General features: G+C 53.8%; 10 protein-coding genes across 10 annotated transcripts; 5 read left to right on the forward strand and 5 right to left on the reverse strand.

Annotated features, from left to right (window-relative positions):
• Nucleotides 1-367: 367 nt before the first annotated feature.
• On the reverse strand, nucleotides 368-927 carry SODALDRAFT_359595 (hypothetical protein; the record flags this gene model as incomplete). Its single annotated transcript, XM_028614188.1, has 3 exons — nucleotides 368-627; nucleotides 739-762; nucleotides 846-927. 3 exons carry the CDS (start codon nucleotides 925-927, stop codon nucleotides 368-370), a joined length of 366 nt encoding a protein of 121 aa, XP_028466306.1.
• Nucleotides 928-1,543: 616 nt separating this feature from the next.
• SODALDRAFT_323970 (60S ribosomal protein L2) lies at nucleotides 1,544-2,795 on the forward strand (the record flags this gene model as incomplete). Its single annotated transcript, XM_028609845.1, has 5 exons — nucleotides 1,544-1,555; nucleotides 1,759-1,818; nucleotides 1,921-2,389; nucleotides 2,513-2,610; nucleotides 2,670-2,795. The coding sequence occupies 5 exons, from the start codon at nucleotides 1,544-1,546 to the stop codon at nucleotides 2,793-2,795; spliced, it is 765 nt and encodes a 254-aa protein (XP_028466307.1).
• A 953-nt stretch (nucleotides 2,796-3,748) lies between these two features.
• Nucleotides 3,749-5,074, forward strand: SODALDRAFT_339891 (adenosine kinase; the record flags this gene model as incomplete). The annotated part of the gene is made up of 3 exons (XM_028612896.1): nucleotides 3,749-3,800; nucleotides 3,955-4,909; nucleotides 5,038-5,074. 3 exons carry the CDS (start codon nucleotides 3,749-3,751, stop codon nucleotides 5,072-5,074), a joined length of 1,044 nt encoding a protein of 347 aa, XP_028466308.1.
• Nucleotides 5,075-5,958: 884 nt separating this feature from the next.
• SODALDRAFT_163732 (hypothetical protein) lies at nucleotides 5,959-9,358 on the reverse strand. Its single transcript, XM_028606952.1, has 4 exons — nucleotides 9,108-9,358; nucleotides 8,908-9,018; nucleotides 7,932-8,821; nucleotides 5,959-7,870 (listed from the first exon to the last, which is right to left on the reverse strand). The coding sequence occupies exons 1-4, from the start codon at nucleotides 9,170-9,172 to the stop codon at nucleotides 6,033-6,035; spliced, it is 2,904 nt and encodes a 967-aa protein (XP_028466309.1). The 5' UTR covers nucleotides 9,173-9,358; the 3' UTR covers nucleotides 5,959-6,032.
• Nucleotides 9,359-10,218: 860 nt separating this feature from the next.
• Nucleotides 10,219-11,144, forward strand: SODALDRAFT_278025 (hypothetical protein; the record flags this gene model as incomplete). The annotated part of the gene is made up of 2 exons (XM_028608093.1): nucleotides 10,219-10,587; nucleotides 10,680-11,144. The coding sequence occupies 2 exons, from the start codon at nucleotides 10,219-10,221 to the stop codon at nucleotides 11,142-11,144; spliced, it is 834 nt and encodes a 277-aa protein (XP_028466310.1).
• Nucleotides 11,145-11,187: 43 nt separating this feature from the next.
• SODALDRAFT_311296 (cell cycle control protein cwf14) lies at nucleotides 11,188-11,992 on the reverse strand (the record flags this gene model as incomplete). The annotated part of the gene is made up of 2 exons (XM_028609164.1): nucleotides 11,188-11,615; nucleotides 11,690-11,992. 2 exons carry the CDS (start codon nucleotides 11,990-11,992, stop codon nucleotides 11,472-11,474), a joined length of 447 nt encoding a protein of 148 aa, XP_028466311.1. The 3' UTR covers nucleotides 11,188-11,471.
• Nucleotides 11,993-12,320: 328 nt separating this feature from the next.
• Nucleotides 12,321-13,135, forward strand: SODALDRAFT_378700 (NADH-ubiquinone oxidoreductase 14.8 kDa subunit; the record flags this gene model as incomplete). Its single annotated transcript, XM_028614997.1, has 5 exons — nucleotides 12,321-12,363; nucleotides 12,415-12,476; nucleotides 12,589-12,735; nucleotides 12,820-12,930; nucleotides 13,006-13,135. The coding sequence occupies 5 exons, from the start codon at nucleotides 12,321-12,323 to the stop codon at nucleotides 13,015-13,017; spliced, it is 375 nt and encodes a 124-aa protein (XP_028466312.1). The 3' UTR covers nucleotides 13,018-13,135.
• SODALDRAFT_333101 (RBP11-like subunits of RNA polymerase) lies at nucleotides 13,118-13,896 on the reverse strand. Its single transcript, XM_028611883.1, has 4 exons — nucleotides 13,685-13,896; nucleotides 13,515-13,606; nucleotides 13,382-13,458; nucleotides 13,118-13,319 (listed from the first exon to the last, which is right to left on the reverse strand). The coding sequence occupies exons 1-4, from the start codon at nucleotides 13,844-13,846 to the stop codon at nucleotides 13,201-13,203; spliced, it is 450 nt and encodes a 149-aa protein (XP_028466313.1). The 5' UTR covers nucleotides 13,847-13,896; the 3' UTR covers nucleotides 13,118-13,200.
• Nucleotides 13,897-18,461: 4,565 nt separating this feature from the next.
• On the forward strand, nucleotides 18,462-20,523 carry SODALDRAFT_163817 (hypothetical protein). The gene is made up of 2 exons (XM_028606953.1): nucleotides 18,462-19,091; nucleotides 19,163-20,523. The coding sequence occupies exons 1-2, from the start codon at nucleotides 18,898-18,900 to the stop codon at nucleotides 20,280-20,282; spliced, it is 1,314 nt and encodes a 437-aa protein (XP_028466314.1). The 5' UTR covers nucleotides 18,462-18,897; the 3' UTR covers nucleotides 20,283-20,523.
• A 1,819-nt stretch (nucleotides 20,524-22,342) lies between these two features.
• Nucleotides 22,343-23,949, reverse strand: SODALDRAFT_276962 (Pkinase-domain-containing protein; the record flags this gene model as incomplete). The annotated part of the gene is made up of 3 exons (XM_028608040.1): nucleotides 22,343-22,474; nucleotides 22,561-23,793; nucleotides 23,842-23,949. The coding sequence occupies 3 exons, from the start codon at nucleotides 23,947-23,949 to the stop codon at nucleotides 22,343-22,345; spliced, it is 1,473 nt and encodes a 490-aa protein (XP_028466315.1).
• Between the last annotated feature and the right edge of the window lie 40 nt (nucleotides 23,950-23,989).

Consider the following 23,989-nt stretch of genomic DNA (forward strand, 5'->3'; position numbering starts at 1 on the left):
AGTCAGTCGCAAGGGCAGCCCGTTGAGGCCTACTCAACACAAGTAATGGTTGACCTTTGGACCATCGCAGTTGGTGACCGTAGAACATAGAAGCAGAAGCCACACAGAGCTTGCACTCACACGCAAAATCGAGTCCAACCAACAACTCAATGGTTGAAGTTGGGCAAACAAGTCAGACTGTCTTGACGGTTGTAATCCCGCCACGCCGAGGGACATGAGGTATTATATGGCCACGGGCAAATTCCGTAGCCCAAATCGTAACATGCGCAATCGGCAAGCGAAGCGAAGCCAATGGCTCCCAGTCGACGTAAGGATAGACACATTATTATGGCCGCCGAGTCCCTATCTCCTTTGCCCATGATGGGCATTATGACCACGTTCTCCGCTCGGAGACGTTGCCGGTGTCGGAGATGCTTGCAGTGCGGTATCCAAAGAAAAACCAGGCCGTGCCTGCCATGGCCTCAAGCTGCCGACTTTGCTGTTCTGACTCCATCTCCAGTTCGTGTGCATTTGAACCAGTGGAATTGGGGAAAAGCTCGGAAATAGGAAATGGGAAGAACAGGAAGCCGGTCGCAAAGTTAAGCAACAAGGTAAGGTCCTGGAATGACCGCCTGGCCCAGATAAGGCCTCAATTTTTGGTGTTTACACGAAAGTGTTGGCTGAATGCATGTCTGACCACTTGATCCTTCCTGTGTCCAGAAAGCAGTGGGACTATTGGGAAACGCGGTCGGCTTCCACAGCCTTGGTCGCCACCCAAAATGGCTGTAGGCATCTGTCATCAGACATCCTAAGCTTGATAGGGGGGGTTTGGCAAGATACGATTCTCATTTCCGATGAAATCAGACGTCCAAAAACAACGAGACGCCGCCCAAAGGACCGCGGGGCGTGATTTTGTCGCTTGACCCGTAGTTTGCTTCTTCCGCTCATATGTCAGCATTTCGCATTCCCCCGCAATAATTGAAATGCAACAACAAGAACAGATGAACAGTGCACAAAGCTTCGAAGGAACACCCTCACACGTCTTCCACCGCTGGAAAAGCCAACGGAAGAAGATCGCTTGCCAGGGACGAGAGAGTATCTCTTTTTTCTTTCTTTCTTTCTTTTTTTTTTTTTTTGGCAATACCATCACAGAATAGTATGAAGTAATGTGACGGATAGACGGAGTCCACGAGGTTGTCGTGGTGTGGATATCGACGCGGCAGCCTGCAAGTGAAGCAATCGCGATGGATTCACCTACAGGCTGTGGTCTGGAGCAGTGAGGTTGGATGGTCTTTTGGGAGAGGAGAGAGGCGGGAAGCTAGTCCGTCATTGGGTAGAGAGTGGGGAACTGAAATAGCGGATACAATTCTATGGGGCCCAATGACCAGGTGCACAGACCGGCGAGTTATGTAAGAATTGAGGTCACGTGTTCGTAAAAAGGTAGGGCTTTCCCCCAGAGCCACAAGTTCGCCAAAAATTTCCAGGTTCCTACGTGAACTGAACGACTTGTCGCAACCCTCCATCGACGACAACACCCAGACTTCCGCACGCAGAGGAAGACAAGATGGGTCGCGTTGTAAGTAACCCTTAGAACACTCCAAATCAACAGGACGTTGGGGAAGATGCTTTACAAAGCCATTGGGTTGCTGCAAAAGAGGGCGAGACCGAAGATGAAATTCAATTTCGTCCCACGCCTTCTCGCTGCATGACCCGCCCGACAACACCAAGACGAAAAGGAAGGTGGTGATGACGATGAAGCTGACATGCTACGCCTTTTAGATCCGCAATCAGAGAAAGGGCCGCGGCTCTATTTTCACCGCCAACACCCGCCTCAACAAGGTGAGAATCGAACCGAGCGAGACGAGCTTAGCTATACCCAAAGAAAAAGAACCCCGAGAAAAGCGCAATATTCCTAACGTGGTGTGATTTGATTTCCTCCAGGCCCCGGCCAAGTTCCGAACCCTCGACTACTCCGAGCGCCATGGATACCTCCGCGGCATCGTGAAGGAGATCATCCACGACCCCGGCCGTGGCGCGCCCCTCGCCAAGGTGGTGTTCAAGGACCCCTACAAGTTCAAGCAGCACACCGAGACCTTCATCGCCAACGAGGGCATGTACACCGGCCAGTTCATCTACGCCGGCAAGCGGGCGGCCCTGACCGTCGGCAACGTCCTCCCCCTCAGCTCCATGCCCGAGGGTACCGTCGTCTCCAACGTCGAGGAGAAGATCGGTGACCGTGGCACCCTCGCCCGTACCTCGGGCAACTACATCACCATCATCGGCCACAACCCCGATGAGGGCAAGACCCGCATCAAGCTCCCGTCCGGCGCGAAGAAGGTCGTCCACAGCCGCGCGAGAGGAATGATCGGCATCGTCGCTGGCGGTGGCCGTACCGACAAGCCCCTCCTGAGTATGATACTCTCTTCTCTCTCTCTCTTCTCTCTTTCTCGTGCCCTTGCCAGATTTGGCTCGAAGCAGGATAAGCACACGAAAAGGCAGGGCGAAGATGATGCTAATACGTTCCTCTCTACAGAGGCTTCTCGTGCCAAGCACAAGTACGCTGTCAAGCGCAACTCTTGGCCCAAGACTCGTGGTGTTGCCATGAACCCCGTCGACCATCCTCACGGTGGTGTAAGTAACCTCGCGCACGATGGAACGATGAGGGTCACAGGTACTGACTATCCTCTCAGGGTAACCATCAACATATTGGTAAGGCGTCGACCATTTCCCGGTACGCCTCGGCGGGTCAGAAGGCCGGTCTTATTGCTGCCAGGAGGACGGGTCTGCTGCGTGGTACCCAGAAGATCAAGGAGTAAAAAATGTGACACGGCAGGATTTTATGGTTACATTGGGATGGTGTTACGCGGCTGGCATCTTTCGAGGTACTTCCGAGGGCATATTGATGTTAGCTCTGGTGACAAAGTACCGTGGCATTTCTCGTATGAAACCCCCAGAGACTCTGGCTCTCACTTTTTGCAAAGCGGTGAAATGCCCGAATACCCCCGGTGAAAATTACAGGCATCGACTTTTTTTTCATGAGGCGCTCGGTTGCTGCCACAATCGAGGATTACCTTGCTTTTGCGTCGAGATGTTGCAAGTCAACATCAAACCAAATCCTGTATTTGCACTTAGTCTCTTTTGCAAGTCAGGTCCTGCACTATGACGGGGTAGAGCGAATGAATGTCATACGATCATCATCATCATCTCATATCGTAGAATGAACTAAAAAACCGAGGTGCTCAGCTCCGTTATCCGTTGAAGGAATTCGCTCCTTCACTCTTCCTCTCAGACCTGGGGCCAATGTGCAACGTGCAATGTGCAATGCAACATGAAAACATCCTCACTTTATCAAACAGCGCAAACTTCGGCCATGGCGGCGAAATTCAGGTTCTTCAGCTCCTCAGTTAGAGCGACATCGGCGGGGCTTAGGGAACGAACCATCTGTATCCGTACAAATGGTACAATCGGTACAAACCACTTGGGTACAATTTGTATACGGGCAACTGCACAATCTACACGACCCCTTTGTACCGGCACCAGCCCCGCCAGACCTGACACAACCCCTCGATTGGTAAACGGAAACCCCGCCAATTCCTCCCAGTCCCTGTACTCCTCCCCCTCCAACCCGTTCAACCCCTTCGACCGCTTCAGCCCCTTCAACCTCTTCAGCCCCTCAAGCCCCTTCAACCCCACCATCGCACCTCTCACCTGCAAACTCTTTCAACGGCATCAACATACCATAGTCCGCCGAGCAAGCCAATTGTCAAGTATGGCTCCCGTCAAGGAATATGCGCTTCTCTGCCTTGAGAACCCGCTGCTTGGTACGTGATTTGCAATTTCAATTCGGCTGATCCGGAATAGTTGAAATCATATTCTCCTCCCTCTCCTTCTGGGACCAGACTAACCCCTCATCCCTCAATTTTTCTTCTTTTTTTTCTTCTTCTTCTTTCTTCTTTTTTGCTCACTATTCTTCAGATATCCAGGCAGTCGGCAACGATGACCTCCTGGCCAAGTACAAGCTCAAGGCCAACGATGCCATCCTCGCCTCCCCCGAGCACCTCCCCATCTACGAGGACCTGCTGAACAACTACGATGCCAAGCTCATTGCCGGCGGCGCCGCCCAGAACACGGCCCGCGGAGCCCAGTACCTGCTGCCCCCCAACTCCGTCGTCTACCTGGGCGGCGTAGGCGACGACAAGTACGCCTCGATCCTCCACGACGCCGTCAAGGCCGCCGGCCTGCGCGTCGAGTACCGCGTCGACCCCGCCACCCCGACCGGCCGCTGCGGCGTCGTCATCACGGGCCACAACCGCTCCATGGTCACCGAGCTGGGCGCCGCCAACACCTACGCCCTGGACCACCTGGAGAAGCCCGAGATCTGGGCCCTGGCCGAGAACGCCGAGGCCTTCTACATCGGCGGCTACCACTTCACCGTGTGCCCGCCGGCCATCATGAAGCTCGCCCACGAGGCCGCCGCCAAGAACAAGCTCTTCGCCCTCAGCCTCTCCGCCCCCTTCATCCCCCAGTTCTTCAAGGAGCCCCTCGACGCCAGCGCCCCCTACTGGGACGTCGTCATCGGCAACGAGGCCGAGGCCGCCGCCTACGCCGAGTCCCACGGCCTCGCCGGCGCCGACCTCCCCACCATCGCCAAGCACCTCGCCAACCTCCCCAAGGAGAACACCCAGCGCAAGCGCGTCGCCATCGTCACCCAGGGCACCGACCCCACCCTCGTCGCCGTCCAGGGCGAGGACGCCGTCAAGGAGTACCCCGTCAAGCCCATCGAGACGGAGAAGATCAACGACACCAACGGTGCCGGTGACGCTTTCGCCGGCGGCTTCCTCGCCGGTCTTGTCGAGGGCAAGCCTCTCCATGAGTGCATCGACATGGGCCAGTGGCTCGCCAAGCTGAGCATTCAGGAGTTGGGTCCTTCGTAAGTTTTTGCTGCTGCTGCTGCTGCTGCTGCTGCTTCTATCTCTGCCTCCACCCTTTTTTCTCTATATCCTGTTTTCTTTTCCCGGTACATGCCGACGACTAACTGCCTTCGCACCCCCCCCCCAGATACCCCTTCCCCAAGCAGGCTTATCAGTCATCGTAATTCAACAAAAACAAAAGAGCTCTCTAGTGGGTACATCGTAGAAGCAGGGTGTGCCCCCTCAAAATCTGTTTGCTTCAGGGGCCTGGCGAGGCGTTGACGGTTAGAAAAGGGAAAACGGTTTCAACAACGGCGTTTTGCACCCAGGGAGGAAAGTATCAACATCAACCCAGGCTTAGGCATTGCTTCTGCATCAACTGGCAATTTCTTTTTTTTCTCTTCCTTTTTTTTCCCTTCTCTTTTCCTTTCGTCTGGATCCTCGTGCATTTTAGTCATAGGACCCTAGGCGCCCTTGCATGAAGACACGACGATTGAGACTAAAGCCCGAGATTCGACCCCTAGGGAAGACGGGGTTCTGAGATATTTCCTCGGCGCAAGGAGAGAAGGACAAAAAAGTAACACAAACGAGGGACTTCATTCATCGCCCTGTCTCTCCGATGGGAGAACGGCAGTGCGACTTCTTTTCGCCAACTTTTTGCCCCCCCTCCCCGTTCTGCGCGACGCTTCATCTTGTGATGGATGTCTGCAAAGTATTTCGACAACCCATACACAGCACCTCAGACGACAGCTCCTGCTCCTTCCCTAACGTCCCATCATTCTCCACGCATTGAACGCCAAGATGCCCGCCATAACTGCAGCAAAGGCCTAGAACATGTCAGCCAAGGAACCGGGCGATCGTTCAAGTGTAAAGTACTTACACTTTGCCGTATCAATGCAGGTGTAAAACGCCACCAACGGCAGCAGTCGGCGGGAATCCAGCGCTCGCCTGGGGACAGGAAGCCAAAACCACAGAAAGCGCCGAGTAGCATCTAACGTAGCCGGCCAGAGACCTAGACAAAGCTGCTGTGACAAGACAGATAACGATATGGTAAGAACTGAGCGAGAGACAAGGCATGATACACAGCTCCGAGCCAATATAGGGACAGGGTAGCGCAGCAAATTCAATGCAACCCTGCTAGTCCTACGGAATGCTATGCATGGTCCGCTGCCTCTGGAGATTATCGTCTCTGGACGCCTGGGGAAGAACCTGGCCGCCGTAGCTGTTCACGTAACCCCCGTTGGTGGACGTCGCGTCATAGGCAAGAGCATCGCCGCGCGAAGGGTACTCGGCGCCTTGATAGGCGTTGTGCATGGGTACCCCGTACGGATTCACTTGTCCGTCATAAGGGGTGCCTTGGAAAAGGCTACTGGGGTGCGAAAAGGCCGAAGTAGTGGAGGAAGCGAGGTAGCCGCTCTCGGGAAGAACATGCCGTGGAGCAAGCTCCTCCTGATTTCCTGTGGCCGGTGCGGCCTGGGATGAACGGCCGGGGTCGTGGCCAGAGGCCGAATAGTCCCGGCTAGTCGGACGGGATCTAGACGCTCTGCCACCGAACGCCTGGAGAAGCTGCGCCCGGTGGGCATCCAAAAGGTCGTCGGCAGAGTACGCGGTCGTATACTGGGGATACTGCTGAGAGGTGCTCGAAGGAGCCGGAAAGAAGGGAGCTGCCGGACCTTGCCGATTTGACACATCAGAAGAGGCGGCGTTCACCCTGGAAGCATTCTGGGCAGCCGCAGCCATGTAGGCCGAACTTGTAGACGGAGAGCGCTCTGCCATTGAGCGGTTGGGAGTAGGTGTGTACACCATTCCCCAGGGCAAACCGGGGAACGCACTGGGGGATCCCAGCGTCGGTGTATTCCTAGCCGGCAAGGTACCGAAGACTTCGTTGGCAGTGGTGGAATGCATGCCGTATGAGGTATCCTCGCGGCCTTGAGCCGACCGTCCTTGGGGCTGGTTCGAACGCGCCACTGGTGGGGTAAGAAATTCGTGAACCATGTTCATGACCGCGGTGTTCTCCGTAAAGTCGTAGTCCATCCCGTCCTGAGATACGGTGGTCCGAGGCAGGGCTTCTCCCGATGGGAGAGAATCAAAGCCCTGAGCTACGGGACCCGTGGATGAAGACCTAAGGCTCCTGTTCGGGGAGAGCGCTGCCTCGTGGGCGGTTTCTCCACCGGAAACGAGGTCCTCGTGAGCGGCAGGAACAGTGTGAGGGCCACCAGCGCGGCCAGCTCTGGGACTGCGGTGTTCGTCGCGAGTCCCCGGCCGGGCCGCCTGAGCCTTGGGTGTATGGTTTAGGTTAGTGTTCTCCAACCTTGGGGTCGTTACAAGCTGAGGTACCGGAGATTCCGTCTGGTAAGTGAACTCCAAGTTGGATTCATCCAGAGCGAAGGGCAACGTCGGGTCTCCGCTCAAGAAATACCCGCAGTGCATGATATCTAATACTCGGGCGACGGAATCCGCAAAGCCCTCAGAGCGCTTATCGGTGTAGAGGTCGCAAACGGGTTTCTCCCTTCCTTTTTCCTGATCGTACGAGAGTCGACATGAGTCTGGAAGTGCAGGCGAGTTCAGAGGCAGTAAACCGAGTGCCATATGGTCTTCAGGTAACAGGTAAGGCGCGATCTTAAGGGCCTCGGAAGCATAGGCCTCGACGAGCAACGTGAGGCATGCGGCAAATGTTTTACCCTGCTCTTGCACGACAAGCTTGGTGTCTTCTGCTGCCGCAGCACCGACATCCGACCTGTGACCGACAAGCCAAGAAGCGTAAAGGCGAACAAGAGGGAGAAGCCTAAGCTGGGCAGGAGTTGAGTTCGGACGTCCCTCGGTCGCAACCGAGGTGTCGTCGTTTTTATTGGTCTCGTCCCACTCCACGCGCTGTTCTTGGAGGGTTTTTAATTCGTTCAAAAGGGCGCGTGCCAGCGTCCTGAAGAAGAGAACGTTGAATCGAAGGAGCATGGCAGTGTACTTAGCAGCAGGGCCCGTTCCTTCAGCTGTGCGAATGTTAGACCGACAGAGAGTGTGGCAAAAAGACGCAGATTTTCTTACCACTGAGCCTGCTCTTAGCCACGTAATAGGCAGCTATATTGACCAACACCATCTTCATAAGCATGGCTGTCGTATCTGGCGCTCTGACGGACATGTCCAGTCGGTGAAGGACCTCGTTTTCGAGCTCCCCTTGCTGCGAAAACTTCTCCCCTTGATGGAAAAAAGCATGAAGCCGGACGAACCAATTCATAAACGGTTCGTGGATGTTCGGCGGCCCTGAGCGGCGAGACGTCGAGGTCGATGCGCCAGAAGCGGCAAGGAGCGACTTAAGCTCAGACTCGAGGTTCCGTAGTGCTCTCGGGTGAGGTTGCGCAACGGCCAGGGACATGAAGAAATGGTAGACGATTTCGAAATGCTTCTTCTCGTCCAGGTACACAATCGCCATCTGGTGGTGGGCGTGGCCCGAACCAGGGTTCAGGTCGTGCGAGAGACTGTAATACGTCAGGGCAGACCGATAGCTGCGCTTCTTGTGATGCCGCGCCTGGCAGCGATATCGGAGAAGGTCGCCAATATGGATGAGCGTCATGGAGCAGGAGAGAACAAGGGACTGGCGGGTGGACTCGGAGACATCTCGGACAGGGTTCTTCTCTGCTAGTTCTCTCGAGTCGATACTTTTCGACGCCAGGCGAAGCTCCGGGACATCGTAAATGGTCGCCAGACGTTGGACAAACCCTTCATAGAAGCGTTGCGAGACCTTGAGGAAGTCCAGGTACGACTTCTCCAGCTTATTCTTGAAGACGGCGAGTTGGGGGATACTTCGGACACGTTCGAGAGTGTTTCGGTACTCTGCGTGGACGAGGCTGTGCGCCTGCCACAAAGTATCTTCTACGCCTTCTTTGACAGAATACTCGTAGTTGAGGAAGATGGTCTGGACACAGCCGAGGCGGAATCTGCGAGACGTTCAGAAAAGAAAAAGAAGGGGGAGGGGGAAAAATCCGACACTACGTCGACCAGGGGCAGGACGAGCATCACTTACTCGGCGATGAACTTTTCCAGCTGTTCGTAGCGCCCAAGACCACTAACATTCTTGTCCTCACGAAGGCTTTCCAATTCCCTGAGCAGGGCCTTGCGACACTTCTGGGCTTTGCTACACGCGGCGTCAGGCGGAGAAAATCGAACTATTCGGGAGCATGACAGGTATCGGCGCAAAGTGGCAAAACATCAAGAGCAGCTTACCCCCAGTAATGCTTAGCCGCAGGCGCATTCTCGGCTTGCAGAGCCGCGTTCGCCTGTTCAGCCATAATGACTCTCCCCGTAGCTTTTTATGGCGGCGCGCTTGGTCAGGCCGAGAGATGTCGAGTCGTTGTTTGTCGGTGTCGCCTCCAGCGGCGGACGGTGGGATCGGGGATTGCCCAAAGGCAGTCGAAAACGGGGGGGCTGCAGGGGACGCTGACGCTGCAGGAGTCGAGCAAAAGGATGTACTAGGCCCTCACTCTCTCGTAACGGAGGCGCAGATTTGCTTCAAGTCCATAACCTCGTTCCCAACAAATTGTTGGCTGGCGGTCGGGGAGAGCGAGGTTGACGGTAGGAGAAGAAGAAGAGGATGCGGCGGGAGCGAAGTGAGGAAACATTTGGCAGCAGCTGGATAAAATAGGGACAGGCAGCGCAATAAGTCACGCAAGGAAGACAAAAAAACCTGTACGTTTCGAGCCAGAGTCAATCACGACGGATTCGTGGCGGACCGGAGGAAGAAAGTCGTGATACTTTTGGGGGGGAGAAAGCCAGAGGAAAGTCGGTCGAATGTTGGATCAATACTCCGTATGGGAACCCAGAATGCCCACCGTCTCTTAAGATTTCCACTCGACAGCCACAAAAACCGTCCACAAGCCACTAGTCTCGGGGCTCAGGCGCCCCATTAGACAAAACTTTTGGTGCCTATGAGCGCCACAAAATCGTAACAATAGGTACCTAGGTAGCACGGGACACACGGACCATACCCCACACTCACCCAACACAGTTAATACACTGTGCCAAGTACCTAACGCCATCTTTACCGCCCTTCGAGGTTCACCCACACCCAGCAACTTAAGAGTATCACCGCTCTTCATCCGTCATTCGGATAACAACCGTCACCTTGATTTTATTTGTCCTGCATACCCAAGTGTGTGGCTTGGAACTAGGAACCAGTATTTTTGGCAGTTTATTTTAAACAGTCTTTTCACATCGTCCATTGACTTTGGGCCCAAACACATCAAGTCCTCCGCAGTGACCGCTGGATCCTTGTGAAGGTGTCCGACCATCTCAGTGTAACCATCCCCAATCCCCATCGTCAGATGCATTTGACAAGATGAAGCGCTCACGAGAGGCTGAAGACGAGCTCGACTCGGACTACCCCTCGACGGACGACGAAACGAACGACCGGTCCGATCTGGTAGACCCTGACCCTGATGACCACCACACCGCCAAATTCGCCATCTTAGACCCCTCCGAGCACGCCCCAACTTCGAAATTCACAATGAAGTGCTATCTGCCGGGACACCAAGAGGGCATGGCCTTTGGCTCCTACGACGAATACCAGTCGCACTACCACAAAGCACATACGAACCGCTGCCTGGAGTGCCGAAGTAACTTCCCCTCAGCCCACCTTTTAAGCATCCATATCGAGGAATGCCACGACTCCTTTGCGGCGGTCAGACGAGACAGGGGCGAGCATACGGTACGTTCGAATCTCGGCCCCTTTCCTCCCCCACCTCTCATTTCAAAAAATCCTTGATGTCTCGTTTCCCAATGCTAACGGCGCGTTGGCAGTACTCCTGTTTTGTGGAGGGCTGTGAGAGGAAGTGTTTGACTCCACAGAAACGCAGGCTCCACCTCATTGACAAGCACATGTACCCCAGGAATTTTTACTTTGCGGTCACCAAGACGGGAATCGACGGGAGGCGCTCACTACTGGTAGACGGCAATCACGGGAAGGGTCGTCGGCGCGGGGCGTCCACCACATCCAAAACCGACGTCAAGGCCACGAGGCACGCAAGACGAAGATCGAGCCAGACCGACGGGTCCCCGTCCCAAAATGGTAGCCCGGGGCGAGCCAAGAACGGGGACACCACGGCTCCTCCAGGCGCGGATAACAAAATGGACACGGGTGGCCCGGCGAGTAAGGTAGACACGGAGATGGAGGGCCTCGCGGGGGCCATGGCTGCGCTACAGTTCGTTCCTTATAGCATCCGATTCGGGAGGGGCGGAGGCAAAGCTGGCTTCTCCAAGAGGTGAGTTGGGGCCAGGCAGGGGCGGCGTAAAAGTTGGATATTGGGATGGCCGGTTGGTCGGATGAGGTAGGTGGTGTTTAGAGAGCGGTCAAGGGGCGAGGTGACATCACGCATTTCACGAAGACTATGTTCATTAGCGACGACGATCATGAAAATATTTGAACGGTCGATTGAGAAGGATCACTACCTCTTTGCGTCAGCCCGGTGCTTCTCGCACCAATTCTCTCGTAAATCTTTCACGATTGCGCCGCGCCCTGTCGCCAAAAACGCCGGTCCAGCAAAGCTCGAGTGTCGTAGAGGACAAAGAATGATAGAAATAATGTCCCTGTCGTTAATCGCTCGATGCGCATCCTCGACAACCACAGCTGACGCACTGGATTTCTTGCTCCTCCTTCAGTTGGGCCTTAGGGACTCTGCATACGCACGTCGAGTTGAAGTTGGTCTCTTTCGTTTGCACGCACCGGAGGCAGCAGAGCTACGTAGACGCGAGTTGATCCGTCAGCCGTTATCCACATTGCTATGTCCACAAACAAATTCGTGGATGCTCACCTTCTCATAGCCTTGTTTTTTCCACTTCGCGATCAGCATCGCATCCGCGTATCCGTTCTTGAGCAGCCAGTCGTACAGCTTTTTGCTGATGGCCTCTTTCTCGTAGTACAGATCGTACACGTAGCGGCTCCGCGCGTGGGCAATCTGGAAAATTTCCCACTGTGCCTGGTGTTTCGGTCCTGTCGGGGGCGGCTTGTTATGTGCATCTTTCATCTTGTTCTGGAAGATGAGGAGTTGGTCTTCGATGTCTTCGAAGCCTTCTGGAGGCGGCTTGCGCTTCGACGCGTTGCGGATAGGCGGCATTGTTACCGAAGGAGACGCTGGATGTGCAGTAATGGTTCGTTATGAGATGCTGAAATCTTCACAGTTCCGAAGATGGGGAAATCGCGAGCGGGAGCGGAATGTATTCGCGGTGTTGGTGGTAGGTTGGATGTTCAAAGACAAAGTGCACATTGTGGTAGACCCAGGTAAAAGGCTTGGGAAACGTGTGGCGGTGCAAGAAAACGGGTCACGTGATTCTAATCGCTCTCGGACCGACCCAACCCACCTTGGAAGACGCATTGAAGCTCCTCGAAACTGCAACGACGAACCACTCCAAGCAGTCAGCCCGGAACAGCATTGACTGCCCACCATGGCCATCACACCGACGCTATATGCGGTGAGGACTCGCCAGTGTCAGTATCAGCCATTCATCTGGCGCAGAACATCGCTAACCTCCTGAATAGCCGTCAATTGGGCCGACGCCAGGCGACGAGTCCTTCACTCCTACCGAGACTGGATCCGAGCGGTACGCCTTCGCGAACCCCCCGCGAAACCCGAACATCACAGCATTCCCATACCGACGACGGGAAATCCACAAATAAATGTCCGTCATGTGCTGATGAGCGAGTGACGTGCAGGCGCCCGAGATTCAGACCATGTACAACATCCCGCTCCCCATCTCTGTGATCAGGACCCGAATCCGAGAGGAGTTTGAGCGCCACCGGTTCACGCAGAAACTCGCCCTCGTGGACGTGTTGATTTCCAAGAGCAATAACGACTACCAGGTGCGTCGAGCGGAGCCTCTTTGAGGGACCCGATACGTCTTCCCCGCCCAATAGGACTGGGGGCGCTAAATGCGGTTTCTACAGGAGACGATGAACTTTTGGCGCCAGACGACACACATCATGTCGTACTTCAAGGACGAGAACTTCAGAGGAGACGAGAGGCTGCCGAAGAACTTCATGACTGGGTTCTTGGAGGTAAGATGGGAGCCCAACTTGGGAACTATACCATACCTCTCCCCGTCTACGACACTAACAAGATTTCCACACCAGGGTCGCAACTAGGACAGGAGCGTGGATGTGAGGGGTGCCAAGTGTATCTAAGACGAATAGAATCAGACGTGATTACTTTTTTTTTTTTTTGTTTCAACCAAACACCAAGAAACGCCGGTCTAATTTGTTTTGATATCCTGTAACGCCCCAAGATGCAGAGCTGAATGAAGTTTGACGCCGCTCCGCCCTTCAACATCAATCGCGCATCTCATTGAGAAACGCGTCGCGGGTCCTGGAAAATTCCTCGAACATGTGGTCACACATATCCTGCAGATCCTTGAGCCCTTTGGAGAGAGCCGCCACAGCCGTCCCATCTGGCAAGTGTCAGCAGGCGGGTGACGCTCGAAATCGGGTTAACATCTGAGGGAGGACATACCGTAGGTCTGAATCCTAAGGTTCATGAGGGGCTCAGACGGGTGAGGGATGGAGTAGGCGCAAAACTCCACGTCGGGGCTGTACGATGAGTTAGTTCTCCGGAGCGGCTTGTAAGCAGGGTGGATGGGACATACTTCTTCATGATGATATATCTGAGTGCGTTACCCAGGGTGTGATTTTCGTTGCGGAACTCGAATGAGGCAGCTGAGTCGGTAGAGCCGGGAAGCTTTTGTTTCGCATTAGTCTTCGACGATAGGAGTCGCTTTACATTATGATAACGTGAAAGGGGAAGGCGAAGACGTACAATCCTAACCCGCTGTTCACTGTCGTCCTCCTCATCCTCTTCTTCTGGGAACTGCTGCGCATCTTCAAACTCCTCCTCGTTGTCAGGCTGATGTGATGTAGGAGCGCCATCTTCCTCCATCCTCACATCAGCATTTGTTTCTTCATCCGTTCTTCCAGGCATTTTGATTTCGTTATGGTGTTTAGTGGCGAGATTATCTCAGTATCAAAGGCCTGATGGCGACTCATTGTACGGCAGTCGCAAAAAAACGAACTTTGGTGGTGGTCACGTGATTTCTAACGGGTTTCACTACGCCTACAAACCAATAGGACGCCTTCCCCACAGACTGGTCGGTTCGGGTTCCGAAATCCATCGTCACAATTCAGACCAGACATTCTACAGCGATATACATTTAATACCAAGACGTCATAATCAGGCTTGGTCGACATTAGAATCTCCAGCTTGTACTACGTGATGGTATTTCAAACCTGGGCTTACGGAGGTGGCTCGGTCGACGTGGGTGAAGCTGTCTCGAGCCCCAGGATTCAGTCCTTCGTATCCACAGGATGGGAGCAAGCGCTGTGGCACGGTCGCAAGATCGCGGCACTTGGGATGAGACCTGTTGTGACTCGAGCCTGAGAGTGCCCGGTGCTCGTACGCTCGTCCCGAGTCCCTGAAGATGAAATGAAAAAAAATCCCCCCCGCTAGCAGCCGGCAAGACGCATTGTAATGAAGCAGCTCGCCACGGTGCTCAACATTTCCACGATTAAGGTATGAAGTGAGAAGATAAGGCGTGGGATAAGACTTTCATACTCCTTTTCCTTTGCTCTTGTCAGAACTTTCCCGCCTCGGGCTTTCGCGACCTTGCAATTTTGTCGATATGACCGTTCTCATGAAAGGCGGCGTCGCGCGTCGCGTGTTCCACACACGTCACCCACGGAACAGAAATACTCGAACTGTTCCATAACTTTGGTGATCATCATAACGGAAGAAATGGTCGTAGATACGCAACGATATTCGTGCTGCATTAACAGACCGGCCATGGGGTTTCTTCGTTAAACCGGATGAATTGTTGTACCGTGTGTTGCTTTCTGCCTTCACTTGGTAATACTTCGTACTTTGTAATTACTCGCTCAAGAGACGAAGCATCACGTGTGTTGGTTGGGAAGATGGATAATGGGGGTTTATTACTCCGTACTACCTTATCCTCGGACTTGGCCTGGCCGTGGTTGAAAAAAGTTGTTACGCAGCTAAGACATTTGATTGGCTATTAATGTCCAACACGTTTCAGGATAGGGGCAATGGTCAGTTGAGCTGCAACCTCGGCAGGGGAAACGGAAATGGTTTCGCCAAGGAAATGGCTTACAGCAAGTTGCAGGTGAGAACGGTGAGGTGGAGTGGGGGCTCATGTAGGGGGGGTTCAAAACTCACATCCGTACGAAGTAACTCAATCCTTCGCTCCATCTCCCGTCGACCACCAAATCTTCATAGGCGTGGAGGAGCACTTTCGTCGAGGTGTAACTACGTTGTATTCTCTTCTTCCCACTCTTTTCGCTCGAAAGAATACGAATATTGCGCATGTATTTCTACGCCATCCGTATTAGGAGGCGATATCACGACTGGCAGACACTCTGTTAATTAGTTGTTGTTGTACAAACCATCCAGGCACGACATAGCCGAAAGGAGGGAGGGAGACTTGACGGCAGATTGCGGTTCACAACTCGTATCTTGTTCTCAGCAAGTCACCGTTGTGGTCTGGTGGCATAGAGTACGTCATCAACGAAATGCGATCAGGGCATCTGAAATCTGAAATCAGGTTCGACGTAACGTTGGTCAGAGTGGGTTCTCATGTTGCAATGCGCGAAGGGGCGAGTACGAAGTACGATGTATTCGTTGTGCCGGTAAGGTATCTCGATGAAGCTTTTCGCGTTTGGAAGACGTTGCGGCGGAGTACTCGTTGCGGCGGGGCAGAGATCAGAGATCAGAGATCGCCAGGCACGGACCTCGTAATGATCGTCATTCCTGCCCAGCCTTTCAAGTCCCTTGTTGAAAGATTAGACAGGGGCGGCATGGAAACACGGCGGAGGGGTGGGTTGAAGGCAACGTTTCTGGTGAAAGCCGAACGAGACGTTTAGTAACGGTCAGGAGTCAGTATATTCATTAGTTTGGATGAAAGTGAAAGATCGGGCCGCACGTGTTGGTTTCAGCAAAATGAGAATGACAGGATGACGATGACTGGTAAGCATCCGAGCCCGATTCCTGAGCCATACTATCATTTACGTATGTGTCTGCCTAGAGTCTGGCTCAGCCCTCTCGATATACGAAGATTAACGCAGGTCAATATAGGGGTTGCTTGATCCTCGTGCGATAGGACCGTGTCGGCCGCGACCAGTTGAGTATAACGGAAATTACAGGGCCTGGTGACACAGGTCCGACAGCTGACATGTGAGAGCATTGTCTCTTTTCAGCTTCTCGGCGACAAGAAGCATTGCCATTGTACGAAGGACGTGAGAAGCGATGAGTTGTTACTAAGCCAGCTCGTGATATCTGTTTTGGCCAGCAAAACGAACCCTGAGATGAGTACGGTACTCTGTAATACGAAGTAAATCCGTTACGGAACTCCCCAAAAAGCTCACCGTCACCACAACCCGTTGACTCAACGAGCATGCTACATATGCGAGAGCCATCAACTCGTGACGTGGGGGGAGAGGTATATTGCTCCTATATGGCAATATGGCAATGTGATGTATCTGTGGTGGTAAGAGATGTGGAATATATTGGCGTAGTTCCGGTAGTACGAGGTAATTATTAATTGGTTGTGGGAGTACGGATACTCGTCTTTGTCACTTTTGTCGCAGGAGCGACAAGGGGTCCTGAAATCAGAAACGGCGGGAGGGTCTGAAAGTCGTCTGAAGTCTACTGGTGAAGCGCTGGTCGCTCGCTAACATCAAAGTAAAACAGCCTACGGGAGGATAAGGGGTTCACCGTTCATCCTTTGTCCAAACAGTTGACAGCATTCTTTCCCTCTGCACTCCTGATGGAAAATCCCCCTTACCCCACATACCTTACCTTAGTCACCGTTACCCCAACCTCCCCACTCACGGTGTCGCATACCCACCCACTTTCGGAGATCCCATTAAACCAATGCGACCCAACCACGACCACAAGTAGCGATCCGTACTCCATCCAGTAAGGTAATCAATCTTCCTGCCCAGTTCAGCCCAGGTGGCCCCCAATAGGTCTTCATCCTCTGGGCTAGGCTTCACTGACATGTAAGTACAGGGGTGTGTAACCGCCCAAGAACGACGACATTCTTGAGCCAGCCATTGGCATCGTTTCTCACCTTGTCGAGGTCTTGGTCATGCCTAAGGTAGGTACTTCGTATTATTCAGTCCTGAGTTCGAAGTGGGAAGTACTTCGGACGTGGTACAAATACCCTGTACGTACGCATACCCTACAGGACAATCACCGGCAATGTCACTGCACTCAAACGACGAGCCGTTGAAAAATCCCTTGGGGCTGGCTGATCGGCACCACCGAATCAGGTATTTGAACCCCCTCCTTCCCCGAGTCTCCCAAGCTAGAGAGGCAGTCTAGGTAATAAAGTCTGCAAAATTGCGTGAGGTAGTACATGGTAAGAAATACGAAAGGAAACGGGGAGGGGATACGAGAACCAGACACATAGATCCAATAACAGGTCGGAAGAAAGAAAGAAAAAGAAAAAAAAAAGAAGAAGGAATTATTGAAATCTTGAGTACCTTATGGACGTACCCTGTATAATGAGGACTTTGTTACCATACTGTGTATTCTACGTTGTATTGTATTCTGTATCACACTCTCCGCTGCGCTATCCCCTTTTTCATACTGGACAATACTTCATAAAACTCGCTCGAAGAACCCCTCCTTCTACCCAGGGGTCCAAGTCCTGATCCATATTACCTACATAGCTATGTACTTCCTTTCGGTACCGTATGTGCATCTTTGTTCGGATACTCCCCCCTTCTCCGTCCCTTGCCTCGTCCACCCCCCCCTGGCCCCTCCTATCCCGTCCCCTGCCACTGGCCCTGCACGGGACATGCCACGCCGTCAAACAAACACCCCCCTCCTCCTCCCCCTTCTCCCCCCTCTTTGTTTCAAGCGCGTGCTCTTTTTCACTCCATCGGATCCTCCTCCTTCCTCTCCCGTTTCTTCACTTCTCTTTCTTTCGGGTCCTCAGGAAGAACGAGAGAGAAGAAAGTCGACAGGGAGAACGAAGACGACGAGACCACAGGTTGACGAGAACGTCGAATGGTAGTCGATGCGCAGACAGAGCCGACGACACAATTCTTCGGTTGCTTATTCGCCCGCACAGGTCGCCTTAATTACATATATTATCAATAACTAATTGGATCGACGACCACCGTTCGCCTTGGTCCCTAATCAGCCTTTGGAATTTCGAGTACGGCTTGATTGGCGCTATCACGCGACAGCGACTAGCATTTCGCAGACGACAGCGACTTCTCATCAAGAACCTTTTCTTTTTGGTCTTTCGACTTGCCGTCCTGATCCTTCTGTCGGCAGGGTCTTGGCAAAGCGAGCAACAAATCCAAGGAACTTGGAGATCAGTTTCGCCTTTCCACCTCGTCTCGTTGGTTTCGTCGGGGTAGAAGGCGCCAAGGCATTATCGCTCGCCCAATTCACAGCAAAATAACCAAGCAAGGGAAGGAAACGAGGTTGTGATAACAAGCGGAACAAAGGTCCTGAGGGACAGGAAACGAGAAGCCACCCAAACGGCAGCAGCCGCTTTTCCTCCAGGTCATCCGCCGACGAACTGAGGTACGGAGGCCTGAGACATATTTTTGACTGTTTGTTGCGCGCTGGACCGTCTTCTCGGCAGTTGCGTCAGTTCGGCATTTCGGGAATCACGCGTCCGATATTTTTGACCGGCCAGAATCGACTGGAAGAATACTTCCTCGCGACCGCTCCACGACAGCTTTGACGTTCCCAGTGTCGTCGCAGCTAGCAACGAGACAAGGAACACCAAAGGTTGTGTAATTCTCAGAGACACCCAACGGTGTGGTTCGGGAGCTGTCTCGCTCCCATTTTTTTTCTTTTTCTTTTGCAATAACCTGGTCTGGTATCCGCTCGCCGATTACGTCTCAGATTTCGGTTCTTTACGACGTCCAAACGCAGATAATTTTGTTTGTTTGGTCCTTTTTTACACCACATCGAACTTCGTTGGTCTGCCACCCATTATGAGTGCTGCAATCGCCGTGGCTCCGTCGCCAGCACCTTACGACAAGCCAGGTTGCTCCGATTTTCCGCCCCCGCCCTCTCCATCATCACGGAACAGGTCTGCGAATATGGCCACTCAAGCCGCGAACACTTCTCGCACCGACAGCCACAGCCCCAAAGGGAGATCTGGTCCTATATCTTCTCCCCCCAGCTTGTAAGCTTCTCTTCCCCTTCCCGTCGAGCACTCTCTTCGCAGGATGCTAACACGCTTCGTTTCAACCGCAGAAATCGGAATGGCGGCGCTCCCCCCAAGATTTTGGTCAAGAAAGAGCCGCGATCCCCCGAACTCCCTGCGCCCAGGCATCGTCCGAGAAGATTAGACTTGTCGAAGGGCCCAAAACCCAGTTCCAACCAGCCCGGCACTGCTCGTCCGATGACTGCCCGCGAAGGACTCGGCATCCAAGAGGTAGGCATTGCCTGCCTCTCCCCCGGTTTTGTGACCCACGACCCTATCATGCAGGAGCAAGTACAGCGTAGCATGAGCGTGCGGGACCAACAGCGCCACCTCATCGAGCAGAGGCTGCAACAACAGTCGGCAAAGGGAGACGGCCCCGACATGGCCGGCAGAGATCCCGTCTCGCAGTTCGCGGCAAAGACGCCCGGCATGTCTCGACGCAACAAGGCGCCTCCCGGCCTCTCCATCATAGCCCCTTCTGCTCAGCAGTTTGCCCACGAGAGAGTCATCCAGTCTGCCCCGCTGGGTCAGTCGTTTACCGGTCGACACAATCCGCAGCCCCTCACCCGCCATATCACCAACCAGCCCGCCACGCTGTCCAACACCTCACATATCCATCACGTACCCGCCAACCAGACCAAGAACCGACTACCTCCCATCTCGGACGTCTTTGGTCAAGATCTTTCTGGTCACCCGGACAATGCTCCCGTTTCCATTTACCTCGGCGGCACGCCCCGGGGCCCTTTGATGTCGCCGGGCCACCCGCCCCCCGCTATGCAACACCAACAACAACACCAACACCAACAACAAGTGCCACCACCCCCCACCAGACCTAGGGAGTATCAATCCGCCGAAGAAGCCCAAGTCGAACTTGCCGGCGGAAGAACCGAACTGCTACCCAAGATTATCCACTACGGCGGACCATCTCAGCCACCGACGCCGCCCTCTCCCCTGCCGGGGACCAGGGCAGCCGACCCCAGCCAGCCGTCCAGCAGGCGGAGGACGAGAGCGGAGTACGAAGAGGGTGCCAGCCCGCCTCTTGGAAACGGGCCGGCACCTACCCGGAGGGGTCCCTTTGGAGCAGGACGCGACAGCCCCGAGACGCAGAGGGCAAAACGAGACGAGTTCCTTCAGTTGTGCGGGCGTGCCTGGGACCTTTTCCACTCGTGACGATGTCTCGCGGCAAGCAACCCCCGCGGAAATTAACTCGATATTATCGCATGTGGCTGTCAGGGAACGTGACTGTCCAAATCACTACCTGGATGCTTTTCAGACTATCTACACGCTTTGTTCGGAAAACATGGGAGTTGGTCTCGGCGAACATGATCGACCTTTTTTTTTTTTTTCTTTTTTTTTTCCGACCACCTTTTACTGTCTTATGATTCTTGTATAAATTGCGGCCGTGGCGGAGGAGGGTTAGGCCTCTAGTTTTATTATTTGGATTCAACTTTCTTTACAGTCGAAAATCTACGACGATTCCACGATGGCACTGGTTGGCAGACTACAATCTCATCACTGGGCCATGGGGAAGAGATATATTCTATGCCGGGGCGCAACTGGGGCGCAGCATAGGTGTGAGGGACTTGGGCGACGTGTCAGATATACATAGAGAGACGCGAGAGCACTGCCTTTGCTGTCCATATCGATATCCAATGTTTTATTTTTTGGCTCTACACTTTTCTGTCGTCCTCGGCCGATTTTTGGACATCAGGTACGGACAGCGGTTTGGACGATGGTATGGGAAAGGGGACGCCCCAGGCGCATTTCAGAGGAGGAGTGTGGAGCGAGGCGGACTTGGGGCTTCTTCGGGTTGCCGAGTCTCGGCATTGGCGGGGTTGTGTTCTCTTCTCTTTCGGTGCGCTTCTGACATTGTTACATCTTTGATAGATGAGGGGTGTGCATGTTTAAGTGAGATGATGGTTTAGGCGAGAGTGTGGGATTTTGTCAAGGGATGCACGTGGATATATACCATACCCCCTTGTTTTCTTCTTGGGTTCACCTGAGCACTGTAGGTGTTTTAGCATTTACAACTTGACGAGGGCAACCATCGTGCTGTCTCCTGCGCAAGAGCGCCTTTGTTGTGTCTTTGATGATTGTGTTTTGTAGGTGACTTGCTCTAGGACGACATGAGATAGGAGAAGGGGAGGGGGGTTAAAGGGGTCGTTGTGGATAATCAAACGTGTTGAGAATGGTAGATCCAAGGTATCACTTATACATGCGTGTCCTTTTTCTATTGTAGTCCAAAGGGCGTCGTGCGATGGTGAAGCGGAGGACGTTTGAGATAATAGCACTAACAAGTTATTGTAAGTAGAGGTTTATTAAGTTCGTATGTAGATATATGTCTGTATGTGTGCATCTATGGACTTTATCTACCCTCTTCCCAATAGCCCGCGACGCCTTAACTTGACCTTACCCCTTTTCCAATCTCTATTCACTGTTCCGATACACCAAAGTGGAAGCAGAAAAACACAAAGTATCTCTCCAGCCCGATAGCCCCGGCATTCCATTTTTTTATTGCCTATATGATCTGCAATAACACTGTCGTCTTCCCGAACCATCCATCGCGCTTTGTTTCCCAAGACACACAAGTTGATGTTGTTTCACTCCTCGCTTCATGTCTTGGTTCCACCGCTCCGTAGTCCTAAACACACACCAGAGACTATCCCAGTAATGAGGGTTTCTCCAACTTCCAAGAAATGGGGCCGTCGATAGTTCCAAGTAAGATCCTCGAGAACGGGAGGGGATGTCTGTATGTAGGTACGGGTTATGAGGGCATGTGAGGCATACGAAAGGTACAGGGCACGCAAAAAACACGGGGGTGAAGACGGAGACTCCCGCCCGGGATGCCTGACGGAGAAAAAAAAAACGCCTTTGCACGTTGCCATGTCCTTGTGTCAGAAGTCGTTGCTGTCGTCGGCTCTGAGATGAAAAAAGAAAAAGAAAAAAAAAAGAAGAAAAAAATGAAGAAGAAAATGAAGAAGAAAATGAAGAAGAAAATGAAGAAGAAAATGAAGAAGAAAATGAAGAAGAAAATGAAGAAGAAAATGAAGAAGAAAATGAACGAGAAACCGAAAGAGACCACTCTCGACAAATGGACATGGGTCGGTAGAAATGTAACCAAGGGCAATGTAATAACCCCGACCTCTTCTGTTCTGCTAGGAGTAGTGAAGTACTGTGGGCAAAACCTCCACCTCCATCATGATTCGAGAGGCCCCTCCCCTCCCCGTATTTTACAGTCCCTCCTCGCCGGCCTTACAAAGTTTGATTTCGCGGCCCCATTCTGACTTGAGAACTTGAGAGGCTGTGATGCGCCGAGAGGGGCTTGGATCCAAGATGGAGTAGATGACGTTCCGACAGCGTGCCTACAGTTTCATCTTCTAGTTAGCATCGTGCCCGAGGGGAATCTCAAGGTCGAAGGTCCAAGGTCTAGTGGAGAGAGGTGGCCTACCCTTTGCAGCGACTCAATTGGTGCGTAACCCTCCTCGTCGCGCCGACCGGCAAGGTAGCGAGCGTAAAACTCGTCCTCGTCCTTGCGGGCCACGCGCCAGAGATGACGGCCGGTGCGCATAGCCATATAAATGACGCCGCACGCCCAGACATCGACGGCCCGGGCGTCGAACTCCTTATCGATATACTCCTCGGGGGCAATGTAAGGGGCCGAGCCGCACAGGCCCGAGACCATGTGGGGGTCGGTCTCCCAGGCCATGCGGAAACACTCGCCGTTGCCGAAATCGGTGATCTTCAGGGCGCCGCGGGTGGTCAGCAGCAAGTTCTCGGGCTTCAGGTCGCGGTGGGCGACGCCCATCTCGTGCAGGTACTCGACGCCGCGCATCATCTGCTTGAAGAAGCAGTCCGCCTCCTGCACCTCCAGCCGGCCGGCCGACAGCACCAGGGTGTACAGGTCGCCGCCCGCGCAGAACTCCATGACTTCGCAGTAGTCGCCCTTGGCGTCTTTGATGAGGTCGAGCGTGTGGATGACGTTGGGGTGGCGGAGCGACGACGAGATGCAAAACTCGGACGTCAGGCGCTTGCTGAACTTCTTCTCCGACTCCTCGGGCCGGCGGCGGAACTCCTTGACCGCGTAGAGCTTCTCGACGCCGTTTTCCGACTTTTTGTGCGAGATGCGGACAATGCCAAAGGCGCCCCGACCCACGACTTCTTGGCACTTGCCGTACTTCTGAGCCAGGGTAACGGCTGTCGCGTTGGCGCCCTTCTTCTCGGGCGGCACGGCCTCCTTGGCCTCCTTGTCCTCCTCCTCCTTGGCCTCCTCCTTGGCCGTGCCAACCCAATTGGACACGAGCGACAGGTCGTTGTCGGGAATTTCCTGCTTCCTGCCGAGGAGCATGCGCAACATGTCCAACAGCTTCTCTTGCCTCCGACTGGACTTGAGGTGGTGCACATGGCCGCCGGGGGCCTCTGGGTCGAGCGTGAAGCGCTGAGGTTCTTTCGGGGCAGCAGGCTTAGCGGGCTTGAGACTGGCGGTGGCCTTGTCGGCGGTGCTGGTGGAAGGGTTGCGCGGAGGAGGCGAAGGTTTCTTCGAAGGCGGGACGGAGCTGTCTTCGAAGCTCGAAGCGCGAGGGGTTGCGTTCGAGGGGGTAGACCGAGCGCTGTGGGCGAAAATGCGCGCGAACCGTTCTTTCACAGAGGATCGCTCGGCAGGCCTGGGCTGGGGCTCGAAGATCTGGGCCGGAGCGCCGCTGTTGTTGGTCTGGTCATCTTGCGAAATCACAACGGCGGGAGGGTGTCCGACAGAGCCGCCGTGAGAGGACTTCACCGAGGAGGGCTTTGAGCTCGCCGCCGAAGTAGAACCAGAGCCAGAAGCCTGCGCGCTCGACATTTCCTCTGGAGGTTGGGAAAGGAAAAGAAAGTTGAGAAGG

Source organism: Sodiomyces alkalinus (genome assembly GCF_003711515.1).
Source record: "Sodiomyces alkalinus F11 unplaced genomic scaffold SODALscaffold_5, whole genome shotgun sequence".
Classification (NCBI taxonomy): Eukaryota; Fungi; Ascomycota; class Sordariomycetes; order Glomerellales; family Plectosphaerellaceae; genus Sodiomyces; species Sodiomyces alkalinus.

Bases quoted from the DNA above. Each gene is read 5' to 3' on its own strand.
- SODALDRAFT_333101 (XM_028611883.1), bottom strand. From the start codon at position 13,846: ATGCCTGGAAGAACGGATGAAGAAACAAATGCTGATGTGAGGATGGAG. The intron at 13,459-13,514 runs GTATGTCCCATC...CTCATCGTACAG, and splicing joins AGATATATCATCATGAAGAA to CCCCGACGTGGAGTTTTGCG. The intron at 13,320-13,381 runs GTATGTCCTCCC...GACACTTGCCAG, and splicing joins CCTTAGGATTCAGACCTACG to ATGGGACGGCTGTGGCGGCT.
- SODALDRAFT_163817 (XM_028606953.1), top strand. From the start codon at position 18,898: ATGAGTGCTGCAATCGCCGTGGCTCCGTCGCCAGCACCTTACGACAAG. The intron at 19,092-19,162 runs GTAAGCTTCTCT...TTTCAACCGCAG, and splicing joins ATATCTTCTCCCCCCAGCTT to AAATCGGAATGGCGGCGCTC.
- SODALDRAFT_163732 (XM_028606952.1), bottom strand. From the start codon at position 9,172: ATGGCTGAACAGGCGAACGCGGCTCTGCAAGCCGAGAATGCGCCTGCG. The intron at 9,019-9,107 runs GTAAGCTGCTCT...CGCCGCGTGTAG, and splicing joins GCGGCTAAGCATTACTGGGG to CAAAGCCCAGAAGTGTCGCA. The intron at 7,871-7,931 runs GTAAGAAAATCT...GCACAGCTGAAG, and splicing joins GGCTAAGAGCAGGCTCAGTG to GAACGGGCCCTGCTGCTAAG.